This window comes from Salmo trutta, chromosome 38 (assembly GCF_901001165.1).
Source record: "Salmo trutta chromosome 38, fSalTru1.1, whole genome shotgun sequence".
NCBI classification, from domain to species: domain Eukaryota; kingdom Metazoa; phylum Chordata; class Actinopteri; order Salmoniformes; family Salmonidae; genus Salmo; species Salmo trutta.
The window spans coordinates 2,150,365-2,172,792 of record NC_042994.1 but is presented as its reverse complement, the minus strand read 5'-3'; the positions used below and the strand labels follow the sequence as shown (position 1 = coordinate 2,172,792).

At 41.3% G+C, this 22,428-nt stretch overlaps 1 protein-coding gene and 1 long non-coding RNA gene across 8 annotated transcripts in view; both read right to left on the bottom strand.

Annotated features, from left to right (window-relative positions):
* Window positions 1-22,428, bottom strand: part of LOC115177745 (B-cell receptor CD22-like) — a 107,799-nt gene that overhangs the window by 26,325 nt on the left and 59,046 nt on the right. For 2 of the 7 annotated variants that reach the window (XM_029738710.1, XM_029738708.1), the window contains exons 1-9: window positions 22,083-22,146; window positions 21,300-21,374; window positions 15,897-16,241; window positions 15,415-15,627; window positions 14,718-15,047; window positions 10,395-10,649; window positions 9,902-10,168; window positions 9,723-9,810; window positions 9,590-9,629 (exon numbers count right to left, since the gene is read on the bottom strand). In XM_029738710.1, coding sequence (XP_029594570.1) covers window positions 9,590-9,629; window positions 9,723-9,810; window positions 9,902-10,168; window positions 10,395-10,649; window positions 14,718-15,047; window positions 15,415-15,627; window positions 15,897-16,241; window positions 21,300-21,351 — 1,590 coding nt within the window. In that variant the 5' untranslated portion in view covers window positions 21,352-21,374; window positions 22,083-22,146. Of the gene's footprint in view, window positions 1-9,145; window positions 9,467-9,589; window positions 9,630-9,722; window positions 9,811-9,901; window positions 10,169-10,394; window positions 10,650-14,717; window positions 15,048-15,414; window positions 15,628-15,896; window positions 16,242-21,299; window positions 21,375-22,082; window positions 22,147-22,428 lie in introns of those variants that run through there. The other 5 variants (XM_029738709.1, XM_029738704.1, XM_029738707.1 and 2 more) reach the window with 5 other exon arrangements.
* On the bottom strand, window positions 3,066-3,583 carry LOC115177778 (uncharacterized). Its single transcript, XR_003872495.1, has 2 exons — window positions 3,433-3,583; window positions 3,066-3,270 (listed from the first exon to the last, which is right to left on the bottom strand). It is a non-coding gene; the product is annotated as an uncharacterized LOC115177778 (long non-coding RNA).

The following is a 22,428-nucleotide window of genomic DNA, read 5'->3' as shown; positions in this document are numbered from 1 at the left end:
TGCACGCACAAACACAGTCTTGTAAAAATAACCTTGTGGGGACACAAAAGTCAGTCCCATTCACAATCCTATTCTCCCTTACCTTAACCCCAAAACCTATTAACCCTAACCCGAACACTAGCTCCAAACCATAAACCTAATTCTAACCCTAACACTGACTCTAACTGGTTTAGTCTTTTTAATATTTAATATTGAATTTTATTATTTCAAGTACTTTAACATAGCACTTATCTTTGGAGGACTTAATCACTTCATCTCTTGGGGGGATTATTTATTTAATTTATCCAGTTTGCATGTTTTATTATGATTTGATTTTATAACATTTGATTTAAAGTTAAATCTTTATTGATAAAGTCAGCACTTTATCAATAATTGTCTTCCTCCTGTTGTTGAACTTCGACCTTTCATGTTCTCCCACCCTCTCTAGACCAGTCGGTTCTACAGTATAGAAACAGGGCAAAGTTGCAATAGGCCTGCGCAACCCCAGGTTTGATACCAGCATAAACAGAAACCCTCTTAAACCTGACACTGATTCTAACCTTAACCCTAAACCTCCTAGACAAAGCATTTGACCTTGTGGGGACCAACTTGTGGGGACCAACTATGTGCGAGTGTTGGTCAAATTTTTGTTGGTTTACTATTCCTGTGGGGAAACTATATATAGAAAATAATGTGGACACCTCCTCAAATGAGTGGATTCAGCTGTTTAAGCCACAGCAGTTGCTGACTGGTGTATAACATCAAGCACACAGCCATGCCATCTCCATAGACAAACATTGTCAGTAGAATGGCCTTACTGAAGACTTCAGTGACTTTCAACGTGGCACTGTCAAAGGATACCACCTTTCCAGTTTGACAGATTTCTGCCCTGCTAGAACAGGGTTTACACGGCGGATCAGCCGTACACAAGCCTAAGATCACCATGCGCAATGCCAACCGTCAGCTGGAGTGGTGTAAAACTCGTCGCCATTGGACTCTGGAGCAGTGGAAACGTGTTCTCTGGAGTGATGAATCATGATTCACCATCTGGCAGTTCGATGGACGATTCTGGGTTTGGTGGATGACAGCAGAACACTAAGTTTGGTGGAGGAGGAATAATGGTCTGGGGCTGTTTTTCATGTTTCGGGCTATGCCCCTTAGTTCCAGTGAAAGGAAAAATGTACGATACAGCATATAATTACATTCTAGACAATTATGTGCTTCCAAGTTTGTGGCAACAGTTTGGGGAAGGCCATTTCCTGTTTCAGCATGACAATGCGGGGTGGCAGGTAGCCTAGTGGTTAGAGCATTGAGCCAGTAACCGAAAGGTTGCTAGATCGAATCCCCAAGCTGAAAAGGTAACAATCTGCAGTTCTGCCCCAGAACAAGGCCGTTAACCCACTGTTCCAAGACTGTCATTGTAAATAAGAATTTGTTCATAACTGACTTGCCAAGTTAAATAAAGGTAGAAAATAAATAAAAATGCCCCCGTGGATAAAGCGAGGTCTATACAGAAATGATTTGTTGAGATTGGTGTGGTAGAACTGACAGAGCACTGACCTACACCACATCGAACACCTTTGGGAAAAATTGGAATGTTGACTGCAAGCCAAGCCTAATTGCCCAACCTCACTAATGCTCTTGTGGCTGAATGGAAGCAAGTCCAAGCAGCAATGTTCCAACATCTTGTGGAAAGCCTTCCCAAAAGAGTGTAGGTTTTTATAGCAGGGACCAACTCCATGTTAATGCCCATGATTTTTGAATGAGTTGTTTGATGAGCAAGTGTCCTCATACTTTTGGTAATGTAGTGTACGTACCCTGCATCTGTAGTGAAGGCCCATAACGCCCATGGAGTCTGTATCAAAGTCTAGAGAGCTGGTTGTTATGGATGTAGAAAATTTAAAACACACATCCTACACAGTATAGCTGTCAACCCTGCTCCCTATCAGTCTGGTCCTGAAGGGCCCTCAGATAAAGCCACTGTGTCACACACAGAGGCCCACATGCACACACACACATTGCAATGTTACAATGTTTGTTTGGAGGTCTTTTTCACCCTGGTTAATCATCTCATCTCTATGTAGATCAACACACCTACACTGAGACACTTTATGAATACTGACCCTGATGTAACAACCAAAACACAGCTCAAAACATAACAGGAAGTACAATGATATATTACCCTCAAGAATATGACTAATGACTAAAAACAAATAATCAAAAACTATATTTCCAGATATTATCAAGAGTACTTACAGAGTGACGTGAAGGGGAGAGGTCTGTACAGTGAGTCAACTGACTGGTAGTGAGTGGGAACTGCTAGTAAGTGTCAGTTCTGTGGTTGATACATATTTATAGTAGTCAGAACACAAGTAGCTGATACAGAACTGTTCTTTCCTTCCTCTTTAAGACATTAACATGCATGAGGACCAGAACAGCATGTCAGATAGGGGAGGTTACTGTATTAGAGTGGGTCCTACATTTCTATAATGGACAAAATGTCCCCCATATCCACTTTTATATAAATACAGAACCATGTTAACAATATGTTGACTATTCTATATGGAATGTTTATAATATATTAGAATGTGTTGCCTTGTCCCTCTGAGTTCTACATGGAACAGGTCAAAGTTCCATTTACATTTGGTCAGTTCCATGAAGTCATTCTATTCATTCTATTCTACTAACCCATTTAATGTACACTCCTCATCAGCTTCTTCAAAGACCCTGCACTGACCCCCTTCAGTGTTTACAACATGGTTGTCTAGAGGCGGAGGCCTCGGCAACAACCCCCTCAAGATTCTAATGGTGACATCATCTCCTTCATATGACATCAATGATGACATGTTTCACAGCGCAGGCTGAGGGGGCGGGGGAAGGAAATCAAAGGAGCACTCCTCTTCACTTTGATTGACACTTCACACACTCATACTGTGTGTCCAGTGTGCTGTCTGTGCTGTGTGTCAGAGGACTACAAAAGGGGTCACATCCCCCAACAGCCCCATTCTATCCAAGCTTCCTGTTCCCTTTTAAGGTAGCTACACGGTCCCTCCTCCTCTTCCTCAATCTTCATATTCATTATTCTGTTATTCCTTCTCTTCTTCCTTACTCTGTCATATCCGGACGGTGCGTGGTGTTCAGGGTTGTAAGGGTTGTCAGGGTTGCCATGGTTTCCTGTCTCTCCCTCTCTGGTCAGGCTTGTGTTTGAAGCGACACTTGTCACCATAGAAACAGCCGGTGGTCCTCCAGAAGAAACACTCGTCACCATTGACGGGAGCCATCCTCCTGGTCCTGGGAGAGAGAGAGACAAACTGTATGAAAACACAAACACCTGCACCTGTGCTCCTGCATCCTCCTTCCATCACTTTGTACATTTCAAAAGTTTATGAGTTGATTGATAACACTTTAGAAAAACTCATAATGATGTTATGAATGACAGATGGATGTCCTTACCCTGTGGAGTCGTACTGGGAGGCTGAGGAGGTGTTGAGGCCTATAGGGTTGGTCCTCTGAGGAGAGGGAGGGGTTCTCTGCATCCAGCCGTCTGGGTACCTGATCACCAGCCTGGTGCTCTCTAGCTCCACCCTCGGAACGGAGGACAAACAGCAGGCACAGTCTAAATACATGCAATGGGACCAATAGCATAGTCCCACAAGTACAATGGAACCAATAACAAAGCTTGTTTTTCCTTTGCTGCCAGAATGATGTTGAATCGTTGTACTTTTCTCTCTGTGTTGGACAATGCTGATACTATTTATGTGCAAGACTCAAGCTCTATACTGAAGGCTCTTGACTCTGTGTATCATGCAGAGACGTCTAACTCACCATTGTGATCTCTACAGTGCTGTCAGGTGGACATCAGTAGAAAAACGCAGGCTCAAACACTGGTACATTCTTATTCAGAAGACCATTTAAGGAAAACTGAGGGGAGGGGAGGTAGAGGAGATGAAGTGAGAGAGTGAAGGGAGGAAAGGATGAGGAGATAGAAGGAGTGGAGAGAGGGAGAAGACAGACCGACACACACACACACAATCAGCAATTTCCACGTTCACAGTAGAAAGCTCAGACACTGACCTTCAACCCCATCAGTGCACTCCCCTTGAGGATGTATCCCTTTGGCCAATCAGGGTTGAGCTGGATGGACTTCTGAGCGTCTGATAGGGCAGAGGGGTAGAGCTCCAGACACCAGTAGCAGTATGAACCATTCCCAAAGAACCAAAGAAATACAAGAAATGAGATCAAAGTAGAAATAATCCATCCAGACCTTTACCACCTAGGAAATCTGTTTGACCACTTACATTAGAGTACTCCTGCAATAGTCCAGGGAGTGACACACCAATACCACACACACACACACACACACAAGCAAAAAAACCCACACACACACACACACAAGCAAAAACACACACACGCACACACACATATAAACACATACACTCACAAGCAATAACACACACACACGCGCGCACACACACGCAGACGCAGGCACACACACACACCCATACAACGTCTGAACTACTGTGAAAGACTCTGGCAAGTTCCAGACTCAGTATCTGTTTACGTGTGTGTGTGTGCGTGCGTGCATGTTTGTGTGTGTGTTTGTTGATGAACAGTGCTGATTGTTGATCTATTACAGTTTATCTCCTGACAGTAATGGAGTATCCCTGGCTGGCCTATAGGCTAGCCACTCATGGATTATGTTGCTCAATGGCGCCGTCATGTGTACAATAGGCAGAAATAAAAGAACGATAATTGATTTATTTGTCTATTTATTGTCTAACTTTGAGCTTATTTACAACATGATACTTGTACTGTATTCAATGTAAAAAAAACACCTGCAAAATCTAATGTATCTAAAATAGGTAACAATTCATAATTTGATAATAAAACAAGCAATATTATGACACTGAACAATATGGTATTACATAATATAAAATATAAAATGCCCAATAATATCTGACAGCAATACAAAGTAAAACATATTTTAACACATCAGGAGCAACTCCAGAGATACAAATATTTAAAAGCTCTTATCAATATTATTCCTGTTGTGTCACTAAAACAAGCCTATACTTTATCTATTATAAAAAAAGACACTGCTGCAACACTCTGTTTATTATCTATGCATAGTCACTTTAACTCTACCTACATGTACATATTACTCAATTACCACAACTAACCGGTGCCCCACACATTGACTCAGTACCGATACCCCCTGTAGAGGGGCTGTGTTAAATGCAGAAGACAAATTTCAGTTGAAGGCATTCAGTTGTACAACTGACTAGGTATCCCCCTTTCCCTTTATATAGTCTCTCTAATGTTATTTTACTGCTGCTGTTTAATGATCTGTTACTTTTATTTTACATTTTTTACTTAACACTCATTTTTTCGTAGCTTATTTTTTCGTAACTTCTGAAGGCATTGTTGGTTAAGGGGCTTGTAAGTAAGCATTTCCCTGTAAGATCTACACCTGTTGTATTCCACACAAATACAATTTGATACTGTTGCATGAGTCACCCTATTAGTTTCCATTTTATGGCATAATTTCTGTCAGTCTAATATTTACTTCATCCTATTCTGCAACAGTAGGTTTAGGCTCTGATTTATTAGCCACGTTCTAATCCTGTTATGTATTTTACATAGGTAGTCCTCCCTGTCGGTCCATCTTTGCATTGTATGCTACTGTAGCGATCACTTCATTCTAGTCATCATGTATTAGCTACTGTTATTCATTCTTATTCATCTTCTTGTAATACATTTACGCATGTTATCATGCATGCTTGTACATAGTGAGTATGCAGGCATCTTATATCCTGATGTGGTTCACTCTGCTGCAGTCATTCTAGAGAGAGTGACTCATATCTACCACCATCGTGCTGGCTCAAATGCTGTTGGCTGCTACATGCGCTGTTCAGCAGTCGTGCATTACTGGGTCTTTCTATCATTAAGCATATATTCATAGATGTACGGCATCATTTAAAATGTCATACTACTTCTTAAACCTAACCTTTCTTCCTCAGACTTCAAGTTATCACATTGGACCTTAGTGGGGAAGCTTACGCTGTGATTACTAATCAAGGCTATAGTTTCAGCTGTGTTGGATGGGCTGTTAATACTAGCATTACCTAGCATGTGGTGGGCTTACTATAGTTTCAGCTGTGTTGGATGGGATGTTGATACTAGCATTACCTAGCATGTGGTGGTCTTACTATAGTTTCAGCTGTGTTGGATGGGCTGTTGATACTAGCATTACCTAGCATGTGGTGGTCTTACTATAGTTTCAGCTGTGTTGGATGGGCTGTTGATACTAGCATTATCTAGCATGTGGTGGTCTTACTATAGTTTCAGCTGTGTTGGATGGGATGTTGATACTAGCATTACCTAGCATGTGGTGGTCTTACTATAGTTTCAGCTGTGTTGGATGGGCTGTTGATACTAGCATTATCTAGCATGTGGTGGTCTTACTATAGTTTCAGCTGTGTTGGATGGGATGTTGATACTAGCATTACCTAGCATGTGGTGGTCTTACTATAGTTTCAGCTGTGTTGGATGGGCTGTTGATACTAGCATTATCTAGCATGTGGTGGTCTTACTATAGTTTCAGCTGTGTTGGATGGGATGTTGATACTAGCATTATCTAGCATGTGGTGGTCTTACTATAGTTTCAGCTGTGTTGGATGGGATGTTGATACTAGGCATTACCTAGCATGTGGTAGTCTTACTATAGTTTCAGCTGTTTTAGATGGGATGTTGATACTAGCATTACCTAGCATGTGGTGGTCTTACTATAGTTTCAGCTGTGTTGGATGGGATGTTGATACTAGCATTACCTAGCATGTGGTGGTCTTACTATAGTTTCAGCTGTGTTGGATGGGATGTTTATACTAGCATTACCTAGCATGTGGTGGGCTTACTATAGTTTCAGCTGTGTTGGATGGGATGTTGATACTAGCATTACCTAGCATGTGGTGGGGTTACTATAGTTTCAGCTGTGTTGGATGGGATGTTGATACTAACATTATCTAGCACGTGGTGGGGTTACTATAGTTTCAGCTGTGTTGGATGGGATGTTGATACTAACATTACCTAGCATGTGGTGGGCTTGCTTAACACCCACATGGCGATCAGTATTAGCGATTGCCTCTCATGGAAATGTCTGTTAGAGAGCTTACTTCAGACACTGTTATATGCAGGCTTATTCTAGTAATGTATGGGGTCTATTTATCTTGTTATCAGGCCATAATTTATTCTTCTGTCATGGTTTACCGGCATATACCGTTAGACATTAGCCTTCAGCTCAGGTAGACTATACTGTAGCTCTAAGGTGATTATCAGGTCACTCTCACTGTGTATGTTTCAGATGCGTCAGCTACTGCTGAGCAGTTTCAGTAGGACATTAGGCTATTTAGATGGTAACGTAGCTATCTAACGTTTAGTTGCAGTTTTGGGGGGTTTGTTAGTAATAATGTATATTTTATGCTATGTGATGTCATAGCTGAGCTGTGCCGCTGTGCAGCAGTCTACTGTATGCTCTTCTCTCTGTACAATGTCTTCTGTTATATAACCATGTATGCCTTTTCTATACCAATTTTCTTTCTTATCATGGTCCGATAGCAGGTATCGAGTTCATATTTTGTGTCAGCACCCTTCAGCGTACATTCTAGTCAGGAATCCATCGTTCTGACTGCTGTTCATGGCCAACAGAGCAGCAACCAACCTGCATTTCAAAGAGTATCTCTCCTCTTTCAATAGTACAAGTTTGAGCTCACGGCGTTGGGTTTACTTTCTGCTTTTCCAGAGGTGGTCTGTATGATGGCTTTATGGGTTCTTCAGTCCGAAATACACTGAAGGTTCTTCCCTTTAATTTTGCATGATCTCTTGGTTCTGTTTGCATTACGGACTCTCACATGTTAACTGTACTCTCATACACCCCTAGATGAAAGACTTAGCATGGAACAGCTGTTGTCATCACCAGAACTAACACTGCTTTGTCCTCTTTCATGTTATGCTGCTTTAATGCAGCACCTGGTGAACCTCTGGTCAATATTGATGCTGGCAACCAATGGCAAGATACTGGAACTCATCACGGCTCTGGTTCCTTCATCAACTCTGAGAGCTAGCTCTGAGCTATGGCCTCCCAATTCTGCATCGACGCTGCTACTGCTTCTCAATCAATACCGGTTTAACTCTCAAGAACATGGGCCCATGAACCTCTGGTGCTACAATGTTAGATTTTAAAGATCTTTATATTGTGGAGCCTACATGAGTTCTTGCAGTATTGGTATATGATCATGATTCTGTCAGCCTGTCGTCCAGTAGCAGAGTTGCATAGGTAGGATATCTTCATACAGCAAGATGAAAGCTCTTTCTGTCTCAGCGATTGGTGTAGCTTACCGCGCTCGCTGCTCGTATGCTATTTTATATATTGACACTTTGCTTAGGCAGTGAGCTACCCTGAAGGAGCAGAACTTATATCATCAAGACTTGTATTATTTATTTGCTAATAAATGGTTAAACATATTTCTACGTGGTGTTTTCTTTCTGAAATTAAGCGGAGCCAGTTCAGAAAATAAACATGAGTGCCCGTCTCAGCTGTCGCATCAGCAGAGATTGCACCAATTAGAGGCTAGTATCATTTACGTCCACCTTATTTGGAAGTCTATTTAGGCTGACCAGGTCTGCTCACTCATCCTGCTGCCACTTGCTGCTACTATGAGCTGGCTTCTAGCTCCTCCCACCACCCCAGCCTCCACCAGTTAGGTTCTGTGTTCCTGCTGGGGGAGTGGTATAGCTTACTGCTACCCTGAAGGAGCAGAGGTAATGAATAGTTCAACATATTTCTACGTGAAATGTAATCAAATCTGGAAATGGCAAAATCTTATAGAAAAATAGCAGAAGCATAATCTATCCCATTTATCATCTATATACAAACTGTATTTATCATTAGGAGAACAATCTAAATTCCAGCATTTACATTGTCTGGAAAACCTAATAGATAAGAAAGCATTATGATAGTAAGAGACTAGTAAGGCCTAGCTTGGGTTTGATGCCGTAGCTCTCAGTCCAGGTCCTGTGGTGGTTCTCTTCAGTCAGGTTCTGTGGTGGTTCTCTCCAGTCAGGTTCTGTGGTGGTTCTCTTCAGTCCAGGTTCTGTGGGGGATGTCTTCAGTCCGGGTTCTGTGGTGGTTCTCTTCAGTCAGGTTCTGTGGTGGTTCTCTTCAGTCCAGGTTCTGTGGTGTTTCTTTTCAGTCCAGGTTCCGTGGTGGTTCGCTCCAGTTCTCATAGTCGGAGGGCTCAGCATCTATCTGAGGGTCTGTGTCACTGTCCAGGTTCTGTGGTGGTTCTCCCCAGTTCTCATAATCGGAGGGCTCAGCATCTATCTGAGGGGCTGTGTCACTGTCCAGGTTCTGTGGTGGTTCTCCCCAGTTCTCATAATCGGAGGGCTCAGCATCTATCTGAGGGGCTGTGTCACAGGGGAGTCCCTTAATCTGAAAGAAGACACACTGAATGAGCACTTTACGAACCACTCCCTCTAACATTTTTATGTAAATTAATTTGCTTACTGTGTATGGTATTAGGATTGAAATAACTTTGGTTGTTGACTTTATTACCTGTGTGTCTGCTGTGGCATCACTTCCTCCTGTGTGTCTCCTGTAATGATGGACAGAGTGAGTTCTGCTCTCTACTGACCTCTAGTGGAAGTTGATATGTTACTAATACAGAAAATGTAAATTAAAATCTCACCTCTTCTGAGTGCAGTAGATGGTGACTAGAAGAGCTCCAGCAGTCAGGACAGCCCCCACCCCCACCACAGGAACCCAGGGAAACACTGCTGCAGGGTCATGAGTTTATAAATGCATGATGTCAGAATGATATCTGTAAAGTTCAGAGAGCAAAAAATAGACCGAATGTGTCATACTTACATATAACATTAATATGGACAGGAATAGTCTCTCTCCCTATAATGTTCAGAGCCTCACAGTAGTATCCCTCTCTGTCTTCAGAGCTGATATTATGGATGGTGTATCTCTGTCCAGAATGTCTCATTGACATTTTCTTGTATTTTGTCTTGTACCAGGTGTATTTGTTCACAGGTGGGTTGGCATCACTGCTGCAGGTCAGAGTCACTGAACTGCCCTCCACTATTTCACCAGAGGGACTGACTGACACTGAGGTGTTCTTTGGGCCATCTAATAAAGGACCATTAAAAAGACATTAACATCTTGGTTATAGTATATATTATCTTGGCTTTCTGAAGACATTAGATTTAGCAAATAAAGTACATCAGCGCATTTTACAAGATAGATTAAAATAATTACATTGAGAAAAAGTAAAATAATGTCAATAAAGAATAGAACTGGAGATAGATCAAAAATATTTATACCAAAACTAATGATTTAAACCCCATGTACTTACATCTCACAATGAGAGTCTCTTCAGCAGAGGGGAGATCCTCATGGCCTTCTACAGCACAGGAGTATCTGCCTGTATCCTCACTGCTGACTGAGAATAGGATATAGACAGGAGAGTAGGTGTTGCTGTTTGGTATAGGCTGTCCATTCTTATACCAACTGTAGACTGTGATGGGGTCAAGTGTACATTTCGTTCTACATGTCAGTGTGACATTCTCCCTCTCTGACACAGATGTAGGATCCATCTCCAACACAACATCTGGAGTTAAAGGAAGCAAATCATTAATATACTCCTAAATACACAATATATTAAAAAGTATGTGGACACCCTTTCAAATTAGTGGATCCAGCTATTCAGCCACACCCGTTTCTGGCAGGTGTGTAAAATCGAGCACACAGCCATGCATTCCCCATAGACAAACATTGGCAGTAGAATGGCCTTAGTGAAGAGCTCAGTGACTTTAAACGTATCACCGTCATAGGATGCCACTTTTCCAACAAGTCAGTTCATCAAATTTCTGCCCTGCTGGAGCTGGCCCGGTCAACTGTAAGTGCTGTTATTGTGAAGTGGAAACATCTAGGAGCAACAGCGGCTCAGCCGCAAATTGGTAGGCCACACAAGCTCACAGAACGGGACCGCCAAGTGCTGAAGCGGTTAGCAATTTAAATCGTCTGTCCTGGGTTGCAACACTCACTAACAAGTTCCAAACTGCCTTTCGAAGTAACTTCAGCACAATAACTGGTCGTTGAGAGCTTCATCAAATGGCAGGTGCACAGAAGCCTAAGATCACCATGAGCTATGCCAAGCGTCGACACAAGATGGCGCCGACAGAGATGGTCACATCGCTTCAGGTCTTTAGAAAACGATGCAAATATTTGTTTTTATGTATTATTTCTTACATTGTTAGCCAAGAAAATCTCAAGTGTTATTACATACAGCCGGGAAGAACTATCAACATTACAACCAGGAATATGTCTTTACCGAAGCAGATCCCTTGTTTGGACCTCCATCTTATCCTAGAGGCCGACCCAAAACAACGTGGTCGCCGCAGGAGAGGAAGACAGAGCGGCCTACTGGTCAGACTCAGAAGGCGAGCACACCATCCACTGCTTCCGAGCATATTACTCGCCAATGTCCAATCTCTAGAGAACAAGGTGGATGAAATTAGGGCACGAGTTGCCTTCCAGAGAGACATCAGAGATTGTAACATTCTCTGTTTCACGGAAACATGGCTCACTCGGGATACGTTGTCAGAGTCGATACAGCCACCCGGTTTCTTCATGCATCGCGCAGACAGAAACAAACATCTCTCTGGTAAGAAGAAGGGAGGGGGTGTATGCCTTATGATTAACGACTCGTGGTGTATTCGTAACAACATACAGAAACTCAAGTGATTTTGTTCACCTGACCTAGAATTCCTTACAATCAAATGCCGACCGCATTATCTTCCAAGAGAATTATCTTCGATTATAGTCACATCCGTGTATATCCCCGGCCAAGCAGATACCTCGTCGGCCCTGAAAGAACTTCACTGGACTCTATGTAAACGGGAAACCATACATCCCGAGGCTGCATTTATTGAAGCTGGGGATTTTAACAAAGCTAACCTGATAACATTTTAGTCATTTAGCAGACACTCTTATCCAGAGCGACTTACAGTAGTGAATGCATACATTTCATACATTCTTTTTTTCTCCTTACTGGTCCCCCGTGGGAATCAAACCCACAACCCTGGCGTTGCAAACACCATGCTCTACCAACTGAGCCACACGGGACTGATAACAAGCCTTCCTAAATTCTTTCAGCATATCGACTGCGCGACTCGAGCTGGTAGCATTCTGGATCATTGCTACTCTAACTTCCGCGATGCATACAAAGCCCTCCCCCGCCATGCCTTCGGCAAATCTGACCATGACTCCATTTTGTTGCTCCCAGCCTATAAACAGAAACTAAAACAGGAAACGCCCATACTCAGGTCTATTCAACGCTGGTCTGACCAATCGTATTCCACGCTTCAAGATTGCTTCGATCACGTGGACTGGGATATGTTCCGGATAGCATCAGACAATAACATTGATGTATATGCTGACTCGGTGAGCGAGTTTATTAGCAAGTGCATCAGAGATGTCGTACCCACTGTGACTATTAAAACGTTTCCTAACCAGAAACCATGGATTGATGGCAGCATTCACGCAAAGCTGAAAGCGTGAACCACCGCTTTTAACCATGGCTAGCTGACCGGAAACATGACCGAATACAAACAGTGAAGCTATTCCCTCCGCAAGGCAATCAAACAAGCAAAGCGTCAGTATAGGGACAAAGTAGAGTCGCAATTCAACGGCTCAAACACGAGACATATGTGGTAGGGTCTACAGTCAATCACGGGTCCTGGATTTTCTGACGGGCCGCCCCCAGGTGGTGAAGGTAGAAAACAATATATCCTCCCCGCTGATCCTTTTTATTTTATCTTTATTTATCTAGTTAAGAAAAAATTTTCAATGACAGCCTAGGAACAGTGGGCTAACTGCCTTGTTCAGGTGCAGAACAACATATTTTTACCTTGTCAGCTCAGGCATTTGAGCTTGTAACCTTTTGGTTACTAGTCCAAAGCTCTAACCACTAGGCTACCCTGCCGCCCATTAACACTGGGGCCCTACAAGGGTGTGTTCTCAGCCCTCTCCTGTACTCCCTGTTCACCCATGACTGCGTGGCCATGCACGCTTCTAACTCAATCATCAAGTTTGCAGACAACACTACAGTGGTAGGCTTGATTAGCAACAAACTGAAATGGTCCACCCACACAGACAGCGTGGTGAACAAGGCGCAACAGCGCCTCTTCATCCTCAGGAGGCTAAAGAAATTTGGCTTGTCACCTAAAACGCTCAAACTTTTACAGATTTTCAATCGAGAGCATCCTGTTGGGCTGTTTCACCGCCTGGTATGGCAACTGAACCGTCCTCAACCACAAGGCTCTCCAGAGGGTAGTGCATTCAGCTCAACCATCACCAGGAGCAAACTACCTGCCCTCCAGGACACCTACAGCACCCGATGTCACAGGGAGACCAAAAAGATCATCAAGGACAACAACCACCCGAGCCACTGCCTGTTCAACCCGCTATCATCCAGAAAAACAGCTTCTATATCAAGGCCATCAGACTGTTAAACAGCCTCAATCTCTAGCCACTTTAATAAATGGACTTAATAAAGGTATCACCAGTGACTTTAAATAATGGCACTTTAATAATGTTTACATATCCTACATTACTCATCTCATATGTATATACTGTATTCTATACCATCTACTGCATCTTGCCTATGACGCACGGCCATTGCTCATCCATATATTTATATGTGCATATTCTTATTCATCCCTTACATTTGTGTGTTTAAGGGAGTTGTGAATTTTTTTGATTACTTGTTAGATATTACTGCATTGTTGGAACTAGAAGCACAAACATTTTGCTACACTCGCATTAACATCTGCTAACCATGTGTATGTGACCAATAAAATGTGATTTGATTTTGATTTGTAAAGCTCGCCGCCATTGGACACTGGAGCAATGGAAACTCATTCTCTGAAAGGTAGAATCACGCTTCACCATCTGGCAGTTCGAAGGACGAATCTTGGTTTGGCAGATGCCAGGTGAACGCTACCTGCCCAAACACATAGTGCCAATTGTAAAGTTTGGTGGAGGAGGAATAATGGTCTTGGTCTGTTTTTCATGGTTCGGGCTAGGCTCCTTAGTTCCAGTGAAGGCAAATCTTAAAGCTACAGCTCACAATGATATTGAGACGATTCTGTGTTTCCATCTTTGTGGCAACAGTTTGGGGAAGGCCCTTTCCTGTTTCAGCCTGACAATGCCCCTGTGCACAAAGCAAGGTCCATACAGACATGGTTTGTCGAGATCTGTCTGGAAGAAATTGACTGGCCTGCACATAGCCCTGATCTCAACCCCATCGAACACCTTTGGGATGAAATGGAACGCAGACTGTGAGCCAGGCCTAATTGCCCAACAACAGTGCCGACCTCACTAATGCTGTTGTGGCTGAATGGAAGCAATGTTCCAACATCTAGTGGAAAGCCTTCCCAGAGGGGTGGAGGCTGTTATCTCAGCAAAGGGGAGGACCAACTCCATATTAATGGCCATGATTTTGAAATGAGATGTTTGACGAACTCGGGTCAAAATACTTTTGGCCGTGTAGTGTATGTCCTCTGATGTGAAATAGAAGATGTATTATTTTTCTGTTACATACCACTACTGTGCCTGTATTACTGCCCTTAATAAGGTAATTACAGTAATAGATGTGAGATGTGTGACAGATTACCTGTGACAGTCAGGGAGACAGGTGAGCCATAAAACTTTTCTCCAGATGTTATGAATCTGAACCTGTACCCAGCAGAGTCACTCAATCTCAGGTCTGTAATTCTCAGGGTACAGTCACTCTTCTTATCCCCAAGGTACTCTATATGACCCTTATACCCTGGCACTGAGCTCAGATCTTTAGGATCCATATCAGACCCCCATTTAGTAAACCAGAAAGCTGTTTTGATCTCATGATTACTGGGATATGTGTAAGAGCAGGATATGTCCACTGTTGACCCCTTCAATGCACAGATACTCTGATGGGTGTAATTCACAATCCAACAATTCTTGCCTGAAACACAAGAAGACAAAATAACACCTTATATAAGTCTATAAATCTTTAATTACAGTGTCTACTACTACACACTGATGACAACAGAACACCTTATTTAAATCTATAAATATGTAATTACAGTATCTACTACTACACACTGATGACAACAGAACACCTTATATAAATCTATAAATATTTAATTACAGTATCTACTACTACATACTGATGTTGTAAAAGTAAAAAACAAATTGAATAGTTTACAGAAGTGAAAAAATAACATAATTATTGAATATTGATCAATATTCATTGAAAAATGTACATAAGTCTCACAACCTTAAACAACATTGTATTCATAAGAAATGTCTATTAAAATGTCATCACTCACACAATGCTGGAGCAAGGAGGTCCTCGTGGCCTTTTACAGCACAGGAGTAACTCTCTGCATCACTAAAGTAGTCTGAGTGCAGGGTGGAAGTGTCCTCCTTTACTTTGTGTCCGTTCTTGTACCAGATGTAGGTGGGGTTACCAGTCAGAGTACAGGTGGTGCTACAGGTCAGTGTCTTATCCTGATGTCCACCAGTCACCATCACCTGAAGACCTGGAGAAAAAACAATATCACTGTAAATCCCTTTATCACTGACTTATCACTCTAATACAAAGATGGAAGAAATTCTATGTTATACAGACATAAATACAAACCAAGACAATTTTCCTGGACTAATAGGAATTCAACAGTTTAGCTATATTGAATGTAACTGTACCTGTGACAGACAGAGAGACTCCAGGATCACCAGTATATAGAATGTTACTGTACCTGTTACAGACAGAGTGACTCCAGGATCACCAGTATATAGAATGTTACTGTACCTGTTACAGACAGAGTGACTCCAGGACTTCCAGTATATTTCCCTCCAGTCTGATCTGTTATAAATCTGAACTTGTACGTAGCTGAGTCTTTCTCTCTCAGGTCTGTGATTCTCAGTGTGTGATCATTCTTCTTATCCCCATGATACTCCAGACGACCTGCATACTCTGGGTCCTGGCCTAGATCTTCAGGTTCTACACCAGTCTCCATTTTAGTGAACCAGAAGGTAGTTGTGACTGTACCACTGGGATATGTGTAAGAGCAGGACAGCTCCACTGTTGACCCCTTCAAGGCACAAATACTCTGAGTGGTATATGTAACACTCCAACCATTCTGACCCAGTACAACTGAAACACAGTTAGACATCACAAGGACGTTACATTAAGTTCAAGGTCTTTTGACTCACATTAACACTTTGTTCCATAGTTGCTGAGTTGAGACACAGATAGTCACACTCCAGCCATCCTGACCCAGTACCACTGAAACAGTCACGCAAAACAATGGTATCAGAATTAAGCCAGACTAAGGGACAGATCGAGAGACAACAGATCAAGGTGTGCCATGCAACAATAGCTTGTGAAGCCTGGCCTACCGTAAAACTTCAATTTGCCTGGGCGTTTATTTGCCTACCGGTAAATCACTTAGAAACAACAGGTGCTTTATTACAGACAGGCTTCTATTTTAGCCAGGCTTCTATTTCCTTAATGCACACAGCTTTCACTCATTTGCATAGTTAATAGTTTAATTCCAGCATTAATTTCCAACATTTTAATACATTTCTTCATTTCCTAATTTGATCCTACAGATCGTAATATACTGACTTTTTTTTTGTTGCTTTGGGGAGGGTTTTGTGTTTTTTATTGGCCACAGGGGAGGGTAGTGCGTTGTTTCTCTGGTTTACATTTGCTATTTTGCAGGTTTTACTCTAATTTCTTCCATGCTAGCTAAATGTCCTCATCTGCTTGCATGGCCTCCACTATATCAAGGTGTTTTGGTATTTCCATTTTGCACTACGCTTTTAAACACGCAAACCTTTACTATACTACAGGTCAATATAGTCTACCTACCACAGTTCAATATAGTCTACCTACCACAGGTCAGTATAGTCTACCAGTCTAACCATCTATCCTGCCCTCTGTTCACCATTCATAGTGACAATAGTGGAAGGTGGATTGTTAGTCCAAATCTGTAATAGGCTAATTAGCAATAATACCACAAATAAAATGTTCAAAGCTGCAGACATTTTCAATATGAATTCACATGAACAAATAGGAATAGCTGATATGCAGCAGAGAGACCAGGTGCATCATTGCGCAAGAAAGAACATGAGACACACAGTTTAAAAGCCCCCCTAATGATCTTGTTTAGGGACAATACAATGGTCCTACATAGGCTAGACTACAAAAAAACAATGCAATGAATAGTTTCAATATTGTTTTTAAGTGAATACAACATTCTACTCTAGGCTGTAGTGAAATGTCATGAATAACGACGCAAAATCCCTGTGATTTGTATGTTTCATTCCATTTGGATCAGTTGTGGGTCATCGACAGTTTAAGGTCTAGGAAGGCACAGTAGCAGGCCAGTCTGGCTGTGTTTTTATTTCTGATACTGAGATGCACTGTCTGTTTCAGAGCATCATTCTCCCAAGTTCGCCTATAATAATGTGGCCATATATTCTCCCGGCAGGCCCAGTTATTCAGGAAAGCTTAACAGGATCTGCCTCCTCTCCAATCCGAGCCGGCTATTCCTCGTACATTAGACGTAAGGCTTCAATATAGCCTAAATAATAATTGAAAATGTATTACCTTTTATATGTGGCATAAACACAACCTGTCACAATGTTTTAATCTGATTAGGCTACTTCAAAAGTCTCCTTTAGTCATGCGCACGTTCGTCCAAAATCTAATTCCAGTATCCTGAAAATGGCTTGACATTAACCCAGCTTCCATCCAACCTTTTTATGTGAATAAAGTAAATCATGGGAAAGCATGCAGTTTATTAGGATACAGATGAAATGAATTATGATGAACTTCACAGGGTGGTGAAAGTGCTCAGTGATGAGCTTGATTCTCCTTTCAATAAATATTGAGGGTCTTATTCTGGTGACATGATGATTGATGCTTGGCTGCAGTTTGACAAATAAAATTAATCTTACACTTTTGTCCATAATAATCTCATCATGTAGGCTACACCTGCACTATCTCTCCAAGCTGTTGGCTAGAGTGCACATGCCAATAACAGAGTTGGCACATTCACTATATAACGCAATGTTTATTTGTGACAAAACCATCAGTAGGCCTGCTAATATTTCTAGAGTTGAAAATGAGATGGACTTTCATCTGCAAAAAAGTCAATTTGATGGAAACACAACTATGATGGGAAAATGTGCATACTATTTTTATGCAGATTTTAAAATATTTTCATGAAAATGTATTGCAAATTGAATGGAAACCTGGCTATAGACACCTTATAGACTCTGGCAAATGCGCTAGTACAGTCTCACTTTGATTATGCTGCACATCATGGTTCACCAGCAGCCCCAAACATCTGAAGAATAAGTTACAGACCAGCCAAAGGCTTGTAAGAATAATACTTACACTTATTTGGAGGTTGAGCATTTTTTTGCCTGTATCTCTGTACTGTGTCTGTATCTCTGTACTGTGTCTGTATCTCTGTACTGTGCCTGTATCTCTGTAATGTGTCTCTGTCACGTCCTGACCCTAGTAAGATGTCATTTTCTATAGTAGAGTAGGGCAGGGCGTGACAGGGGGTGTTTTGGGTTGTTCTATGTTTTCTATTTCTATGTTTCAGTTCTAGTTTTCTATTTTTATGTTGGGATTGTTTGGGGTTGATCTCTAATTGGAGGCAGCTGATCCTCATTGCCTCTGATACGAGATCATATTTAAGTAGGGGTTTTTGTCATTGTTTGTGGGTTATTATCTTTTGAGTAGTGTGTTGTCCTCTCTGCGTCATGGTTTGTTGTTTTTGTGGTTTTAAGTGTAATGCATTCAGTTTCACGTTTAATAAATATGTGGAACTACGAACACGCTGCATTTTGGTCCGCTCCTTCAGACAGCCGTGACAGTCTCTATCTATGTAATGTGTCTGTATCTCTGTAATTGTAAATGTATTTATGTAAAACATAGGGACCACAATGGAAATAAGTCCCCGACTTTATTGTGCAATCCTTTAAAACAACAATCCTGGTCACTTTTAAATAACTCTGTTTATTTTTTTTTACTGACCAAATCAATCCAAACTGTGCAGCAGCCATTTAATGAATGGAAAGAGAAATCTGTCACAAAACAAGTTTAATGACATTCAGAGATTGTCAAGCCTTCAATACTGGGTAGGCTTACAAGGTAGTGATGTATTTTCTGTTTGTCCAGATTGAGATCGAGTATTGATTGTGGTTTTAAAAACGGAAACCATGGTATTGAAGTGCTCCAAGTCAGACTTTTGTTTATTGGTGGTGTGGTGCATTGGCACAGAAACCTGTTGGTGGAAAATTTGTTACATGCTATTTTATATACTGTACATACAAATATGGCATATAAATGTTGAAAAACTGATTTTCCCCCTAGCTGATCATTGTCTGCAGCTGGCTCTGATCGTAGTGTAAAGAAACAGGCAGGGAGAGTGAGCTCGTCCGTGGTGGTCGGTGAACCCTCAACCTTCTGGCCAATAACTCTGCGTGGAATTAACTGTGCCACTTAAGCATGCTGAAGTGGCAAAGTTTCACATTTATAACAACACAGTCACTATTTAATGAATATGAACTGGGTGGGTTGAGATTATTAAATATAATTGCACTAAAAGTCTCTATGTCACGCCCTGACCAGGTGATCTCTGCTATTTTGGTCAGGGTATGGCATTTCTATGCTTTATTTTCTATGTTTTGGTTATAGCCTTTCTTTGTGTTTTATTTCTATGTTGGGCTCGGGGGTGATTTCCCAATCAGACAGCTGTCACTTGTGAAGTCTGATTGGGAATCACATTTAAGTTCCTTTTCCCCCACGATGTTTGTGGGTTGTTGTCTCTTTTGTTTGAGCAAGTAACGTATTGGCAGTTTTTCCTTGATTTTGTGTACATGTTTAATTCTAGTGTGTTAAATAAACATGTATTCGCTCCCAGCTGCGTTTTGGTCCGCTTCCTCGTCTCCCGACGACAAACGTTACACTCTAAAAGCTTCACTTACACAAAAGTTTTACTTGAACCCAAACGGTTCTCAAATAGATTACTAAGAAAAGCTCATCCATTGTTTATAAATTGCCTTTTTGTCTTTGTGCAGATTGCCATGTCTAACTTTTGATGAATTTAAAATGAAACCTTCTTCAAAGTATCTGTCTTTTTCAAACAAGCATTGCAGAGCTGGTTACAATTTCAATTTCATCTCCCAGAAAAGATAGAACAAATATAACAAATATTATGGTTTAATTCAAATGTGCTGGTTGATAAAATACCTGTATTTATGTAAAAAAAATTGAAAAGGGGATTTTGTTTTTAAATTATATTGTAAATTGGAATGGTAGAATTATGTATTTCATGGAGTTATCGGAATTGTATGGGAAGGTCTGCTCAGTCCAAGATTACAACCTATTGAACACAGCATTACCCCAAGTCGCTACATTTATTGTTATTTGTTGTTGTAAACATTATTTTGAGTTGACTCTATGAGGGGGAGGGGGTGCAATTTGTTTTACAGTACAAAGGGTCGTGTGAACATATGACTAACTCTGTGGGTTTGTCCTCGTTGTTGTCATAGTTGCCTGTCACGTTCTGACCAGTAAAGGGGTTATTTGTTATTGTAGTTTGGTCAGGACGTGGCAGGGGGTGTTTGTTTTATGTGGTTCGGGGTTTGTTGGGATATGTGTTTATGTAGAGGGGTGTTTGTTTAGAGTGTTCCGGGGTTTTGGTTAATGTTCTGTTAGTATATTTCTATGTTCTAGTCTTTCTATTTCTATGTTTAGTTGATGGGGTTGACCTTCAATTGGAAGCAGCTGCTCTTCATTGCTTCTAATTGAAGGTCTTATTTAAGAGGGGTGTTTTTGTCATGGGATTGGTGGGAAGTTGTTTTTGCACTGCTGTGTATAGCCTGCAATACTGTGCATTCGTTTGTTTTCTTGTTTTGTCATTTAAGTGTTCTAATAAATGTTAAAATGAGCACTCAACCTGCTGCGCCTTGGTCTACTATACACGACGACCGTTACATTGCCATAGTTGCTGAGTTGAGTGTGAATGGAAACCACAGATAAGCATCACTCAGTGAGGTGTGAAAGATAACTATTTAAAGTCAGGTGGAGATGCCTAACAGAACACAGCAAAATAACATGATTCTTATCCTTTTAGAAATGTATGTAATTTGACTACAGAGCAACTAAAAGATAAGAATGAGACCATACCTGCTACAGACCAAAGAAAGACCAACACACTTCCTGTTGTTCTCAAGGCCATTGTTGCATCTCCCACCCTGCAGTCTTAGAAACATAAACAACAAGTCACTCTATAGCTGGTGAATAACTCCACCTGATACATTGAAGTAGAAACTGTAAATGGGGTACAGGGGCTAATTACTGAAAATGAACCAGGCTCATAGTGTTGTATTGTTCTATGTGGTTGTCTATGTGAATACTGTCTGTAAGTCTATTGCACTATGTATGTCATGTGTGTGACGTGTTGCATGTCTGTCTGCATCTGTCTATTTAAGATGACATGCTGTATAATGCAAAAATTATTTCCTAATGGATACAATAAAGTCATCACCACCATCATCACATTAACAAAAACAACAACTTATTGAACAGATCTGTAGAACTGTAAACACAAATTTCTACATTGATTATTCTGAAGCTGTATTATTCTGAGAACTCCAAATATAGGAGGATAAATGTTCAAACCTCTATGGTCCGTCAAGCTGTACAGCAGCCTAAAGATTAACCATCACACACACACACACACACACAGTGTTGCAGTGTTTGTTTGCATGTCTTTTTTACTCTGGATAATCATCTCATCACTATGTAGATCAACACTCCTACACTGATACACTTTATGAATACTGGCCCTGATGTAACAACCAAAACACAGCTCAAAACATAACAGGAAGAAAATGATACATTAGCCCCAAGAATATGACTTACAACTAAAAACAAATAACCCAAAACTATATTTTACATTGTACTTACAGTACCTACAGAGTGAAGTGAAGGGGTGGGGTCTTGTACAGTGAGTCAACTGACTGGTAGTGAGTGTGAACTGCTAGTAAGTGTCAGTTCTGTGGTTGATACATATTTAAAGTAGTCAGAACACAAGTTGCTGATGCAGAACTGTCCTTTCCTTCCTCTTTAAGACATTAACATGCATGAGGACCAGAACAGCATGTCAGAGAAGGGAGGTTACTGTATTAGAGTGGGCCTGTCATAATTGCTGAAGCCGTGTTGAATGGACCAAACGGCAAGCGGAATGTGGATACTCATCTTTTAATGTAAAGAATAATAAATTAAAGCAAAGTATACACAGGAAAACAATAAA